Source organism: Diachasma alloeum, unplaced genomic scaffold, assembly GCF_001412515.2.
Source record: "Diachasma alloeum isolate Michigan unplaced genomic scaffold, Dall2.0 Dall_scaffold_00672, whole genome shotgun sequence".
Taxonomy (NCBI): Eukaryota; Metazoa; Arthropoda; class Insecta; order Hymenoptera; family Braconidae; genus Diachasma; species Diachasma alloeum.
The window spans coordinates 135,464-152,066 of NW_021680804.1; the positions used below are offsets into that span (position 1 = coordinate 135,464).

General features: G+C 37.0%; 1 protein-coding gene across 1 annotated transcript; it reads right to left on the minus strand.

The window, feature by feature from the left end:
- Positions 1 to 6,561: 6,561 nt before the first annotated feature.
- On the minus strand, positions 6,562 to 8,873 carry LOC107044069 (thyroid transcription factor 1-associated protein 26 homolog). The gene is made up of 3 exons (XM_015265812.2): positions 7,741 to 8,873; positions 7,501 to 7,636; positions 6,562 to 6,880 (listed from the first exon to the last, which is right to left on the minus strand). The coding sequence occupies exons 1-3, from the start codon at positions 7,886 to 7,888 to the stop codon at positions 6,634 to 6,636; spliced, it is 531 nt and encodes a 176-aa protein (XP_015121298.1). The 5' UTR covers positions 7,889 to 8,873; the 3' UTR covers positions 6,562 to 6,633.
- Positions 8,874 to 16,603: the final 7,730 nt, after the last annotated feature.

A 16,603-nucleotide genomic window follows, 5' to 3' on the forward strand; every position in this document is an offset into this window, starting at 1 on the left:
GCTAATCGGCCCTATCCAACCCTATGCATGCGGCTGTGGATTCTACACTGCACCGCATTCGCACTCCTATAGAATATAGGAGTAGCATGGGAAACCACAGAAAACCCATGCCGGTACAGGCGGTCACTATATTAGCGACCTCCCGCTCGCCGGAGCCTCCGGTTGAAAAACTCGGTTCCACGGGGAATCGAACTCACATCCTTTCGCACCCTAGGCTCGCACTTAGCCGCTTCGGCCACCGACGTCGGTTTCAGGCAATATTAGGGAGTATCTCCGGTTAAAAATTATTTTTGGAGCTAATCAAATTTATTTGTATCTGTTCCACGCATTGAATGGTTTTCAGATTGTTTTTTTGTTGTTACCGGCAACATCGTCGGTAGTGTTTTTTTTTTCACCAGGAGCTGGTACCACTGGCTCGAGGGAGCTCCAATCACAACGCTTTATCACTCTCTCTCAAGAGACGTTTAAATTGACCGCGCTACCCCCCTCACCCGATCGGTACTCGAGACGTTGCTGCTCGTTTGGGCTGCGTGCGCAGAAATTTCATTTTTCAGTACTTTTTTCGCTAGTATTAATAAACAATGCTCCTAGGCGACAATCTTTTTCACTCAAAAAATCATTGATCACATGTTCTAAATGTGTCTAAAGTTTCATGACTTTGGCTACATTTTTTCCTTGGGTTTTGCAGTTTTTTTTTGTGATTTCCATAAGATCACTGGTTAAATGACCACTTTTTCAAAAATTCATAATAAATTAACCATGTTTTCCAGCAGTCTGAAACTTTGCACACGCCTTTTCCATTATTTAAAGAATACGTAAAAAATCAAAGAGAAAAATGGCTGCTTTTTCTCTAACCCTCCGGGCTCGCCCGATTATCCTTAATATAATAAATAATAATTTTACCTTATAGAGGGAGGTGCCGAATGGGAAGTCCCGTACAACTACGTGAACATCCATAATGATATATGAGATGATTCAAAGAGGTTTAAATTCATTAGCAGATACCCACCCACAATTTTGACAAATAAATTAGTAGGGGTCGTGGTTGTATACTGAAATCATTAGGTCGACATACACCGTTTTACCGCTTTGCTACTGAATTGTTATGGATATTCTGATCGCCCTTCAGAAAATAAAAAATCTATTGATCTTCGATTAGCCCTTCTTTGAAAAAGGAATATAAAAAAGGAAGATTTCGAAAAATGTCTTATTAAATGCTTCTGTAGTATTTCTATTCTGAAAGTACTCGAGAAAGCAGAAAGAATTGTTTCTTATATACTCCAATCCGCATATTTGTGCGCAACATAGATTTATGAAAATTCGAGTCATAATCACTAATGTTATGTGAACAAGTGGTACTTAGACGATAAAAATGTGAACACGTTTTGAACACGCCAATTGACGTTTATAAAACAAAAACATGAAGGAGAGTGAGTTGGCATGGAGTGTCCCATATTTACAATGCCCCATCAACCTGGATCACTGATAATGAACATTTTTGGTCTTCCATTGTTGGATTAATTAACAAATCTCGTTTGGAATAAATGAATCAATCTATCCGTGTAGTGTCTTCGGTATTTTTTGTAACACCTGCCTGAAAAGTTCACTTTTCGGGGCAGTTTAGTGCGTGTAAAGTGTTTGTTTTCTGCACGACGCACGTAAAGTTCAGAGGTCGTACGTAAAGCTTTCCTTTACACATTTAAAATTTACTTCGCACTCGACTTTGAACTTTACGCACTCTGTGTAAAAAAAACAAACAGTTCACCCACACTGCACCCCGCAAACTGAACTCGGCAGATGTTACAGACTAGTATATTGTGTTACTAGTGCGTAATGATCCACTTTTTCGCACGCACGTGTAACACATCCTATTTTTGCTTCCGAATGGAAGCATTGTAATCCTTCGATTTTCACATTCTCTAATTTTGATTGGAAATTATGTAGAATAGGCTGAAACGTAAAAATACGAAGCGTGGCGACCATGTCTGTATGTAACCACGTCCACCGCCACCTTCCCGGGGGTCCATTTTTAGAAAATGAAATAATTAATTGGCTAAGTAATTCAAAAAATCTGAAATTTCGCCAAATTATAGGTCTTAATGAGGACTAACTCTGTGCAAAATTTCAGCTCGTTTATGATACCTGCCGAGTTCACTGTTCGAAACGGTAGTGCGGGTAAAGTGGTTGTTTTTGCGCACGAATGAGTAAAGTTCTTCACTTTACGAACTCGAAACTCGAACTCGGTGCTCAATTTCAGATCAATCCACCCAGACGTTTTGGAGGAATCGCCATTGATTTCTAAATTGTTTTTCGAAAATATCGCAAAAACTATACCTACCCGATTAGTGATGCCGCGAGACGAGACGAGACCAGACGAGAGGCATCAGTTTCTCGTCTCGTCTCGCTACCCGGGCATAGTAATCTCGTCTCGTCTCGTCTCGTCTCGCCAGTCGAGAAAGAATCCTGCTCTCGTCTCGATTTCTCAGGTCGAGAACAGACGAGAATACGAGACTCTCGTTCTCTCGCCTTCTCGTCCCTCGAATTCATTTGGGCCTCTCTCTGGCGCTCACTAAACTAAACGAATTTATGTGTTTATATGCATTGTTTTATTCATGCAATAATTATTTTAAAAAATGATGGTATATGATATCAAATGGTTCATATATAGATGTCATTTGTGTTGGAAAATTAATGCTTAAAAATGATCAATAAAATATCCGGCAATGAATCAATCAACAGATATATTATTAATAAAATACTTCATAATTTTTTTCATAGTGCAGTAGGTTTTTAAGGATAAAAAAAAGTATTGAATAGTACTATACTGGTATTGCTGTACACGAATAAAATACTAAATCACCTGACAGTTATATGTAATGATACGCGGACGGCTTCTTCTAGTATTATTATAAATTATCATCATATTATTATCATAAATTGAATAATCTGTCGAAATAGTTGAGTGAAAAAAAGATAGCTTTGACAATGTTGATCATTTCAAAAGATGGTCAATCAAGGCTTTCAAACTCTCTCTACGTACGGTGTTATAAATCATACGGCTAATTCTGGAATTTTCGGGCACTTTTTTTTCGCTTATTAGAATGGGATTATTCCGAAAAGGGGGAAACTGTGGACGTTATTCGAAATTTTCCCCACATGCAGACTTATAAATCAAAAAGTAAATTCTTGTGTCCGGGTAATTTTTTTTCTTGTTTCCATGCTGTACCTCATTTTATGGCAGCTTTCTGGCAATTCGTACAAGCGATGGAGAGCGCAGTGCCCACAATACCGGAGCATGTGTTCTCCATATTGTCACTGTATTCTCCTCTAATTTTTTTTGCTACTGACCTCTCCTATACCCTTTCCTCTCCCATTCGAATTTTTTCATATACTTTTCCGTACTTGAGGGTTTTCGGAGAATCTGAAAAACTGCGACAGTACCTTTTCTATCAGTTGCAGTCGAACTGATGACCAGTGCACTTCAAACATTCTTAACAGTGTGAAAGCGAGCTTCAAAAGTGAATAACACTACGTTGTTGGATTTTTTTTCCATTTTTTCCTTTTTTAATGTGCTTGAGGACTTGCAACCCTAGTGTTCAAGACATTTTAGATTCGAATTTTTTTATTCAATTGTGCTTCTTCTGATGTCGTGGTTTTCGATGGTTGAGTTGTTTAAGTGATTTATTGCTTTTTTTTGCTTTTCGCCATGAAGCAAAAAAATCAGGACTCAGTGTTGAGCAATTCAAATAAATCGAAAAAAGCAAGGACAATTATTTATGGTGAACAGTTGGAGCCACCGACAACTATTGAGAACACTGTTAAAAGATCACCAAATGCCGAGGATTCACTCATTGGTGCACGATATCGTCCATATTTTTATGGGATTTTGGAAGATGGCATTAAATATGGAATTTGTAAACTTTGTAAAGCAGCTAACGTGTCACGTGAAACAAAAACGACGAAGAGTAACACATCAGGGTTGAAATACCACTTGGAGACAAAGCACATTGACATTTATGCTAAGCTTTTTTCAAAATACATAAGATCTTTTGTCAAGGAAAATTTTTGTTTTAAATCGCGATGAGTTTTTATTTCAGATATTCGTTTAGCCATTCGCTTTGGGACAATTTAGCATATATATCCGGCTCTAGCCTTTTACAATAGTTATAGTCAGCGTAACTATTTTCCACTAAAAAGAAAACATTTTTTTCACATTACAGATGAACGTTCGTTTCACTTGAACCTGGTGGAATGGCTAACCATCAAATATTTACCACTGAGCTTCTTCAACAATCAGGCTACACAAACGTTTTTGCAAGGTGTTAATCCCAAATTTCAATACCCGAAAAGAACTGCTATGACTGTTCTCATTTCTGGTACGTATCAACAAATGCGAACAAAAGTCATGAACATTCTCCAGAAAAATGACTCCCTGATTTCCTTCACAATGGACGGATGGACGTCAATCAAAGGGAAATCATACTACGGCATTACAGCGCATTTCATCGATGGGTTCTGGAAATTGAATCTATCTCACTGAATATTTTGAAAATTGTTCAAACGATTTTATTTTATTTTTTATTTTTAAAAAAATTCATTCCAAGATTCAGAACTTGCAACTGGCCATCGCCCGAGGGCTTTCAGTCAGTGATTTTATTTAGTACGTAATAATTCATCAAATAACTAAAATATAACCATTCCGAAGGTTGCCATTAATATAGTGATGGCAGAAAAAAATCAACAGACTCCGACCTAGAAAATCTTCAATCACATGATCACATCCCCGCTGTCACCTGCTGATTGTTGTTTCCATCTTTGGAAGATTTTTCGTTTTACACACGAATTACTCTTATTGAGAATAAAAGTAATTCAGATAATAATCGTTAGGATCAAACAAGAGCATGAATAGACGATTTTATATTCATCTTGTGAAGTCACATCATTTGTTAAATCTTTTCTAAGAGTTTTTCTAATCGACTTTTCATCATTGATTTGCTGACCCTGTCATGACTTCTTTGATATAGTACATTTCGACACTAGGCCGTGAGGAACTTTTCTGGCGAAGATGAGGTTGCAGGACGAGCCGAAGGCGACGTTTGTAATCATTTGAGGTAGAAAAGTTCTTCACGGCCGTGTATCAAACAATATTTTTTGTCATTGGGCCCGAAATGCCCGAAAAATTTATCGGGCCTAGTGACGAATTTTTTTTATAATTCTTCGATGGTATTTGCTCGGTCTCAAGACCGACGATTCCACGTGTGAAAAAATCGTATAGAAATTTTCTATACGGATTGCGTATAAAAATTCTACAGGATTTCCGTATATGATATTCCGTTATTTCTATACGAATCATTTGTATACAAGAATTTTTACATAAATTTGAGTTTTCATACGAAAGATGTCGAAACGCTTCAGAGAAAAACATAGGGAAATGTCGCAACTCCATACGAAATGTTTCTATACATGAGGAAGTGGGTCGTATAGGATCAAACCTATAGAAGTCGTATAGAAATAATTTGTATAAAAAATATCCGTATAGAAATATCCGAATATCATATACGAAAATCCTATAGAAATTCTACACACAATCCGTATAGAAAATTTCTGTACGTTTTTTTCCATACGTGTGGTTTCTTTTAATGGGAAAATTTTTTATTTACATATGTACAAAGGCCGTAGATCCCATTTCTTGTTTATCAGTCCCTTTTTTTGGTTTCTCACAGGAAAGGACCCTTTGCGAAAAGAGAATTTGAGGAAAATTACTTTCAGTACGGTCAATTCATAAATTTTAAGTTTAAGACAAAGTGAGAAGGCTGCAAACTCCTTTTTCCACAGTGCAGATCACATGACCCGTACAAAGATGCATTTTTCCTCAAGTAGAAAAAAAATGTATTCCAGAATTTTGGAAATACCCAAATCTTCTTTACAACAGTCATTTATATCAGCACCTTCCCACTTTCTTTCAACCAATAATTTTAAAGTTAGCGAAGATAAGTTAGCCAATAAGAATTGTTCATTCCTTCCAATTTTCAGAAGAGGACTTAGTATTTCCTACAACTTTTCTTGTTAGTCACCTCCTCGACACCGGCCAGAGAAGACTTCTTTCTTACTGAGCCTCTCGATATATCCGCGCTATTTTTTCTTCCAAGTGAAACATTTATATCGTGTGAAGGGCAATATTATTGCGTAATAGTTAAATGTAATATTGTTCCTCGATTAACAGACAATTTAGACTTTTATTCAATTAATTTCTTATAATTCGAGACATTTGTGTTGTAAAAGGACAGTTATTTTTTGTGTAATTAAATTTAAGGTGTTTGTCAATTAGTGATTTTCATTTAAAACCCTTAAACCACAGTTTTCCCACTTATATTGAGTCAGTTTACGTTAACGTATCAGTCGTTGGAGATTCCTTGGCAAGCTGCAACATCGGCATACCTGAGATATACGTCAAGTAAAGGGGCTTTCCCCACTTTTTCGGGCTACCGCATCGATGATACCCAACGGTATTCGTTTGTTCTTGGAAGGATTCTTTTGTTGACGAATTTATTCACATGTGAATCAAATCATTTGAAAATTTATTATAAAAGAGTTAACAAGAGTGATGGATATTTTAGTAGTGATTTTGTAAGGTCAAGTAGTTTGTTGAATTTTTTCTAACAGCATTTCTAGTCTGTCTTTCATTACTGGCTGACCTCTTCTCGTCTTCTTTGATAATTTTTTGTAATTCTCCATTCGTTTTTGTTTGTATTTCTGAAGGGCTTCCTCTCTTTCAGCTTTCACTCTCAGCATTTCAGCTTCCTTCTGTTTCTTTTCCTCCTGCTTCCGCTGAAATTCAAGTTTCGCGGAGTGGAAAGCATTCCGCTTCTTCTTGGGTTGTCTATTGAACAAAATTATTGAGTAATGTGCATTGTTGTTGGATTCTCACAAGTTCGAGGAGTTTTATTAGGGAAGGGTGGGGCAATAAGGACATCTGGGGTAAAGTGGACACTCGAAAAATTCGCGAATTTTTTTTTTTCGAAATTCAAATTTTTGAAAATTGTTTCATTGCGCAATATGGACACCTGATAAATCCATATAGGTCAGACTAAAATGGACGCTCAAAAAATTTTCAAAAAATTTTCAAAAAATTTTCAATAATCGAATTTTTAAAAATTTCCTTCTTGGCAAAGTCCACAACTGAAAACTTATTCAAGAGTGGGGTAAAATGGACACCCGAAAAATTTGGTCCTATTCAAATTTTAATCAAGAAAATTTTCAACAGACATTTTCCAATAGAATCGTGTCGGTATCTTTTTATAAACAGGAATTAGAGTTGGAAGAGATATTAACGAATAAACTTCAACTCTATTAAAGTTTACATTGAAATTTGAAATACACAGTAGCTTCAGATTTCCTTAAAATCTTTCTATTAAAATAATTTTTATTATTTTTTTAATAAACAATTGCACGTCCTACATAACTGATCTTTTGTCCATTTTCGAAATTTGGTCTACTTACGTCTCTTTATTTTCCTCTTCAGGATTGTCGGAAGGAATCAATAGTGGCTTAGGTGATGCATTCTTGTTGTCTCTCTCAAGGTCTTTGTAAAACCCACGCAATACAGCCTTCTTCCTCCGATCCTCCCACTGTTCCACTGGAAATAATAATGCAACAATTGTTCCGAATGAAAATAGGAATTGTTTTGACAGACTTCACATGGCCTAACCTAAAGCAGGCGCTCCAAAACTACTTTCTCACCTTTATATTTATTGCTGTACTTTTTCAATCTGTAGGCCTTCTTGTCGAAGGGTTTCTTCGTTTTCTGTTCATTTGCATCAGTCGCATTTTTATTAAATCTTGCTGATTTTCCGTTTTTTCCATCAGGCTTCATGATTGTTGATGGCATTCACACCACGTTTTTTTGTTTTCCTCGGTCACTAACGCGCTCTACAATTCTCGGGAACTCCTTCGGAGGCTCCGAATCGATAAGAGTGAGAGCTGCATTACCATTTCGAAGGCGCTCGCTTTAAACGCTCAATCCATTTCTTCAATCATTTGATGCCGAAATTTTTCAGCAATTTTTAAGAAATGAACTGTGACGTTTTGACTTAGATCACCCACCGCATTAATCCTGAATGATCTAACATGTGACTAGTTCCTGGGACTAGTCAAATTGAAATAAGTCCTTCCTTCCTAGAGCCGTCGTACCCTATGTTGACCGGCTAGTTTCGGCGGTGAGCTCACAGGGAGTTCGCTCACTCGGAGGGATGTTCGAACAAGGATAGAGGAAGGGATATTACTTGGTGATATTATCAATAACACTCGCGTATTTATCGGTAAAAGTATGGTATATTGACTGATGATTTAAAATACACGACTGTTTTAATTATGGGTTGGTATACGCGTTATTACGGCTCGACTAGGGACTTCGACTCGATTTGTTGGCTGAAGGCCTGAGCTAGAGGTCCGCTCGACTCTGCTCCTGATCGTACTCTGCTCTCTGGTGAGTCCAGAGAGCTCCTCCAAACTCGTCAAAGTCTCCGTTTGCTGAGCTAAGCAGTCTCACGGTTTTTCTCCACTAAAACTGTTTTGTGTCATCACTGACACAGACTAATACAGTCAAACAGTTCGGTTCACTTGAACTGGACTTGCGAAAACCGTGTGACTGCTGACCATGGTGTCCAAAACACACCATGGTATAGCTGACTAATGTCTGGATGGCAGGATGGAGAAATCATGTTTCTCTTTCCTCTCATCCAGTGGTAATATGATCCTTTCATATTATTAATTACTAAATCGATGTATTGGTCGATCCCAATACGTCACAGAACCATTGATAAAATTTTGATGGAAATCTTGAAAAATTAATATAAACCATGGATCCCCATCAATATTAAATTTCTGTAAGATTACAGGGATTTGACCGTTACATTATTGAACGTTTAAAATGGTTCAATTTTTCAAATAATATAATATTAATAATCTGATTTTTTACGAAGAATGGTATATTTAAAATTTGTTAATATAAAACTGTAAATTTACTACTAAGTGAATAATTCTAATTTCTTGACAGGGGATTTTCGATTATACAAGTAATTGTCAATCTTCCTACCTCAAATTATTGCTTGATAAAATAGTTGAAAATTTGAATATTTGAATTGATGATACTTAAGTACTCAAAAAATTTCAAGAGTGATGTTATCTAATTAAAGGGCTACAATATTAACCGTAATAAAATATTACAAATTTGGCTATCCCTGATAATAACCTCTCACGGACGAGGTTATTATTAGGACCTTCTGTTACCAAGCGTAGTGTGTGCTCAATACGACTCGAATTCTATTATTTCTAATGAATGGAAAATTATGAAACCGGTATCTAATTGAAGCTACAGTATTCTGGTTTCCAATTTTGTTTGTCTGATCAAGTTATTCTTCATGGATTTGGAAATAATCAATTTTGAAAACAAGCGTTCACATTCGCATGAGTCGATACCATGCATCGACCCTAGTACGTGAGGGGTTAAAAGCGAAATTATTTATAAAGTGAGAAAAAAAATCTTGAAAACTTGATGGCTACACGATGTTTTTGTTTTTTACCAACATGGAAGTTAATGTTCTCTAAGAATATCTAAGGACTACGAGTTCGACACTTTCACCCGCGGAAATCCTTTTCAACAAAGAAGTCAAAAGTTTCATTTCACTGCATTAAACATGTACACAAAGAAAAATCTAAACGTAAATTACGTTTAAGAAGACGTCTTTTACGCTTTCTGAAGCTTATTTTACGCTTGAAGTTGAAGCGTAAATTACACTCAAAATCGCCGTAAATTACGATTGCATAAACATAATTTACTATTTCGTTTTCGTAAATTACGGCTACATAAACGTCATTTACGGTTTTGTATTCATAAATTACAATGATTTTTTCCGTATTTTACGTTTAATTATCCGCAATTAACGACGAAGAAAAAAAATTATTTCAAACGTAAAATACGCTGATTTGTTTCGTAAATTACGCATAAATAAATCGTAAAATACCTTTCTATTAAGATCGTAACTTACAATTTCTTAATTGTAAAATACCGTTCGTAAAACGTAAGACGGTTTGTTTGGGCGTAATTTACGTTTTTATTCTGACCGGAAAATACGCCTTTTTGAATCCTAAATTCAGATTTTCATATCGAAAAACAAGGAACCAAACATCATATTGGCGTTAAGTGCATGTTAAGCACGTTTAGTAAACCGTAAATTACGTTTAGGTTGTTCGTGTCTATTCTACGATAAAGATGAACATTAATTCGATCACTAGATGGGTTCGAACACCCCCGTGTAGAAATCTTTCCGATCAATCCCCGCTTCCTATACAATCAAACCGGGGCTCAGCGATCGGTTCGAGCACGTGAGCGGGGGTTCAGCCTAGGGATGTGAAATGACCGTCATTTTTCAATTCGGTCAGGTCAGGCAAAATTGGCCTTTTTCTGACCATTTTCTGACACCGAGATAATTCCCCATGCAAAATGACCGTCATGAACAACCAGCGTCAAAAATTTGAGAAAATGACCAAAATTCCTCTATATAGATGCAAATTGACGGTCATTTTATTTTTGGTAATTTTTTCGGTTTAATTTTTGGTTATTTTATTTCATTAGTTAGCCGGCGTAGGATCCCTATGACCGCCAGTAACCTTGCCGACACCGAGTAACCGAATAAAAATTTCTGTGTCATCTATATAGATGAGAATTGACCGTTAGAATTGAATTGGTCATTTTTTGAATTCCTGACCGAATCGTCAGATTTATGGACATGGTAATTACCCGTCATGACCGCGGTAATTGACCGTCATTTGACCGGTCATTTTTGTCACTCACATCCCTAGTTCAGCCGCATCCCCGCAAATTTCTACACAAGTAAACGAATAGTATATTATGTAATTAGGCGATAAAAGTATTATCTGGCGAATGTGGCTTTATATTTCGAGCCGAAGGCGAAATAATCACATTCACATCGCATTCGCCAGATAATGCTTTTATCGCCGTGTGATATATGCTATTTTATGTCGTTAGGCCCGAAAACTGCGATCTAACCGAGCGAAGCGAGCATTATCGCGTTCGGCTCGGATTATAAAGCCACATTCGCCAGATAATGCTTTTATCGCCGTGTGATATATGCTATTTTATGTCGTTAGGCCCGAAAACTGCGATCTAACCGAGCGAAGCGACGTTAGAATCGCGGTTTATCGGGCCTAATGACATAATAGTATTTTTCCGGCCTGTTGCGATGGGGTTTTTTACTCGTGTGGCGTTGGCCTCCGAGCCGTAGGCGAGGACTGGCCAACCACACGAGTAAAAAAACCCCATCGCAACAACCCAGGAACAATATTTTTCTGTAGTGATTTTCAAGTTTTCGAGTTTGGGAAGTATGTAATACCAATTCCCAGACGAGAAATCGTGAGAAGCAGTACAGAAAAAGACTTTACGTTTACGAGTAAACGAAAAGACACTTTTCGGCACGAGGTGAACGTGACAGCAGTGTCAAAATAGTACATTTCGATACGAGTGCGAGAAAGTTTTTTTTAAAACCTCCCACGAGCCAAAAAACACTTTTCCCATGAGTATTGAACGATATTTTTCACCACAATGTGTGGAAAACGGACGTTTTTGACACGCGAAGCGTGCCTAAACAGTTACTTCTTCACAGAGCGTGATGAAAAATATACAAGTGTCCAAGTCATCCCCAACCCCGCAATCCCCTAGCCCCTACCAGGACCACTACCCTTTGATTCTCCGCGTGGTATGCACAACAAAACAACCGAAATAACGATGCAGTTCACGCTGAGAGACAGAGCAGAGCATCAGACGTGTGCTCCAAATTTATAAATACCCCAGTGGAAATTGCGAGAAGTCTCTACGTCTCAATAATATCCACCTCCGAATTACCCCTAAACCCCAGTAATAAATAATTTTAGTGTCCCCTTGTCGTTGAACAAGACATTGGATTCATGTCAACAGACAGCCGTCTACGACTAAGTATTAAATTTTGCAATTCATTGGAAGACATTGACTCCTCCATTACTCGTTTTGAATACCGAAGAATGTGAGCGACTAAAGGCATTGGAGCATGTCGTCATGACATTATTATCCTCACAAGTGCCCACCTACACATTCAGTGACGTGCTGGTTATATATAATTGTACATTCTGCCTCGATTTCTATACCGAGTCACGACGAGACTCCAAGTTTGGCGGCCATGGCACTATCAAGGACATTTGATGTGTGTGTGAAAATGATGGGGATTTGCCCGTGACATGATGCGAGGTTAACGTGCCTTCACAAACTGCCTCCGACTACCAACAACTGAGGATGATGTCATCGAGATATGAGCACATAATCCCACGCCGAGCCCTTCAATCGAGTTGTTTCCTCATATTCAGTCTCTTAGAAATCCCTTCATTCGCTTCCACGCAAATACACAGCTGGATGTATCTTCGATTAAATCTATTCAACTGTAAACACATCTATGAAAAATTTTAACTTCAAATTTCGAATGGAAATTTTGAAATATTTAACAACAATCAGTTTACGTGGAATTCCAATGGATTTCATTAAGGGGATACGTCGGCGAAATTTAAAAGCCTTCACACATTGAACAGTTTGTGATTTATGACGGAATATGGGAATAACTAGGGAAAATCGCGGACCCGATCGATCTTGCCCCGTGTAACCACGAAAAACTTCATTTTTTCCTGATATCATTGGCTTCCGGATGGATGTCGCGTTTGGTTACAGCGTTGCGCCGACGTTTCGCAAACATTGCAGTCCATATCAATAATCATGGCCGCGAAAGCCTCAAAACTAAGTCCATTTTTTCCTGCTTTTACCTTCAAAATGCTCCTTGCGCCGTAGTTTTCATACGCTTTCAGCTTTTTTTTAAATGTTCGTTACACTCCAAAGAATAAAGTTAAGCATCCGTTTTACTTTCTTCATGATCTATTGCGAATATGTGGTATGGCTTGCGGGGTTAATGAGTTAATCAGCGGATTTTTCAAGAATTCAATGGAAATTTTACTTTCAATTCATAGTTTTCTCAGTACTCCATACTCATATGAAATTTCGTAAGGTCCCGGAGAGGCTAAAATTAGAATCATTTGCTGTTAGGGTCATTAAAAAACGATGATCACTATTTTTTAGGAGTCGAACCGGTTTATTTTTGAGGTCTGCATCATTGCAAATGAAAAACAATAAGATTCTTCCAATTTCAGTGATGTATATCCCGAAAATGGAACGATCGAAGTTGCTTACAATTTTAGTCATTAATGGGTTTTTAATGCATCGAACAATGGGTGATCCAAATTTAATCTGTCTAATATCTTGCGAAATATCTCGTGAGCATACACGGAGAAAAACATTTAATAAAAATTAAGTATCTTTTGCGTAATTCCCGAGCATAATGTGGGTGTAGGACATTTTACGGAACTGTCACGTAATTTTTACCGAAAATCACGGAATTTTTCCAGAGCGTTCCGTAATTTTTACCTGAATCTCCTGTGAAAAATTACGATACTGTCACTTAAATTTTCTGAGTTGATTCCGTAATCGGCGAGTGAACTGTGAGTTTCGTCATTTTTACTGAACAATTCTCTCCGTGTAGAGTACACTATTAAAAATGTTCCACCTAAATTTCTGGTAAGAGTCTTGGAAATTTCTAGTAAGTAACATTGCCACTGAAATGTCAAGAAATTTCGTAATCGAAAATTCAAAATTGCATGGAAATATTCATGGGAATTGTAAATTTCAGTTCAATTATTGCGGGAAAATTGATGGAAAATTAGGAAAATTCAGAGAAATCTCTCCTTGAGTTCCAGATTCCACAGAATTTTCACGGAATCCTTTAAGAATTCCGAGGATTTCAAGAATTTTGAAGGAATCCCTTGAAAATTTTAGGGAAGGTGGCAGTGAATATTCATTTTCACTTGAAAATTCACGTAAATTGCGGAATTTTCGTCTTTCTGCCCCTAAAAAAATGGCACTTTACTTCATTTTTTAGAGAAATTTTCAGAGAAACTTGAAATTTCATTGACTTTTTCCCTTTGAATCGAATTTAAAGTCTTTCTCCGGAAAATTCAGCCAAATTTTTTTAACAGCGTACTGAGAAAACCCACTAATATTACGAGGGAAATGCTGGAATTCAAATTCAGTGTCATACCGTGTTTAATTTTCTAGATGAATTTCTAAATTCAAGTACATGAAAAGCCCACGCATTTTTCGAATTTGAAACGCATTTATTTTGATATTCAACAAAAACCAATTTTATGGGAATTCAATGTATTTAGTATCTGAAAAATTAATCAATTTTTGCAAAACTCAATGAAAATATAAAGTTTAACTTGACAGGGTCATATAAATGTTAAAAATCGATACGTTCTAGCTATCATTTTAATTTCTATATTGTTTTCATTCAACATAGATTAGCAGTTGATGAATTCATTGATCTCTAAAAACCCCAATTCAAAAAATAAAAAATTAAATCCTGAATGGAATTAAGTCAGACAAAAAAATGTTATGCAATCATCCATTAAATTTCTATTCTCCAACACTGCACTGAGCCCACTTGCAGTCAATCCCAGTCACATCTTCTCAACAACATCATAAACATCGATTCCAATCCTCACTTCCATTTTTGTCGACTCCGACGTCCAGACTCCCCGAGAATTGTCCTTTATCTACTCCCCGATAACAAAGTGCAACTCTCTGATGTCTCGGTCAAAGGGAATTTGTCTTTTATTTAATTTCCCTAAAGACATCAGTAGAAATCCCATGTATGGTGCCTCCAATCGTGATGCGACGACTCTGAATCGCCTCTCAATGACGTCACGTGCAATTCACGTTCTCCCACGCTGAATGTGCGAAATCTCAGGCAAACAGACACAAGTCATTCAACTAAAGGATCCTGTGGAAAGGCTGCGGGAGAGTTCCATTAATTGGGCATTCATGATTTTCTAGCGCGTCGTTAATCGATCGTAAAAGGTGAGATTGATTGATTTATGCATCTGGATCGCGACGTTTCGGCATTGACACACTTTCTGCATTTAAAGTCAACCCCAATCAGGTACAAGAGCTACAAGCTGTAAAGGAAAGAGACTCGAAAAAGTCTTGTGATCCTTCGCGTTCTATATCCATCGATGCATCACCATTGTCAATTAAAAATTCACGCAATTGCATCACGCTGGATTCAAATTACATTCAATAACACAACAACACTATTTGAGCCTTGATTCACAACCACTTCATCTTCCTGTTTGATCCGGATGATCCGATGTCCTTGACTGCGGGCATCTGAACTATTTATGTTTAAAAATCGTGGTCGCGTCATTCATTGAGCGCGAAGGAGATGTCCATTAAAAATAGCGGGAACACCTCATGCTCACAACGAATAACGTTTCTGCCTCCTCCTTGCATACCACTGTGATGCAAACGCGACGTTAATATGCCGGGCATCGTCACGTGTTTATTCCGAGAGTAGTTGCCATATTTAAAACACTGAATCCAAACTCATATTTTCATGACTAATTTCGTTCGTTAATCTTTATAATCGCATCACTGATGCTGCGGGTGTGACGAATTTGTTCTAGAATAATCGTCGCACGTAATGCAATAATTTTGAATAAATAATGCGCGGATGAACGTTGGACTTTGACAGGCGGTCCTTTATTCTCTTAAGTTGTTGTCAACAATCTTCGCATACACTGTTAAAAAAATTTAACTGATTTTTCCGGATAAAGAGCTTGAATTCGTTTTAAAGGGCAAAAGTCTTCTTTGCACATTCAAGTAAAGTCCAAATTTTTTAGCGGAAGACGGAAATTTCAAAATTTACATGAATTTTCAAGTGAAAATTAATATTCACTGCCAAATTCCCTCGAATTCTCAGGGAATTCATTTAAAATTTTTGTAATGCCAGAAATTTTTAAAGAATTTCCTGAAAATTTAAAGGAATCTAGAATTATTTCTCCATTTTTCCTGATATTTTATTTATTTTCTCAGAATAATTGAACTGAATTTTATAGTTCCCACGGATTTTTCCATGAAATTGTGAATTTTCAATGACAAAATTCCTTAAAATTTCAGTCGAAATGTTACTTTTTAGAAATTTCCAAAACTCTTATCGGAAGTTTCAGTGGAAAATTTTTAACAGTGTAGACACTATTGCTTTGATATATTTAGGAGGAATACATGTATGTAAACATGCTTTATTCTGATAGGCGCTTTCGATTTGGAAGCAAAATTTCGATGAACTTCGACGATCGAAGTTTCACTCCAGTTACACAGAGAAAAAAAGTTTTTAGTTTCCGGTAACAGTCACTGGATTTCAATACTTGGTGGTATTGATAGCCGAAGACAAAAATTGCGGGATTCCAGTGAAATTTCTCTGAGAATCAGTTCTCAGTTATTTTTACTGAAACCCAGTACCCACGGTATTTAAATCAAAGCACTTTGGTTCTGGAATACAGTACTTTAGGTTCTTAACCTTGACACCGAACTCCCGGTCTGTGGGACCGTGATCAACACTTTCACAGTGCATAACTATTGATAAATGTAAGGAAAAAATTTCAAACTTCCAGTAGC

Excerpts from the sequence above, each read along its gene's own strand:
- LOC107044069 (XM_015265812.2), bottom strand. The coding sequence starts at position 7,888 with ATGCCATCAACAATCATGAAGCCTGATGGAAAAAACGGAAAATCAGCA. Across the intron at positions 7,637-7,740 it reads GTACAGCAATAAATATAAAG|TGGAACAGTGGGAGGATCGG; the intron begins GTGAGAAAGTAG and ends TATTATTTCCAG. Across the intron at positions 6,881-7,500 it reads GAAGAGGAAAATAAAGAGAC|ACAACCCAAGAAGAAGCGGA; the intron begins GTAAGTAGACCA and ends TTTGTTCAATAG.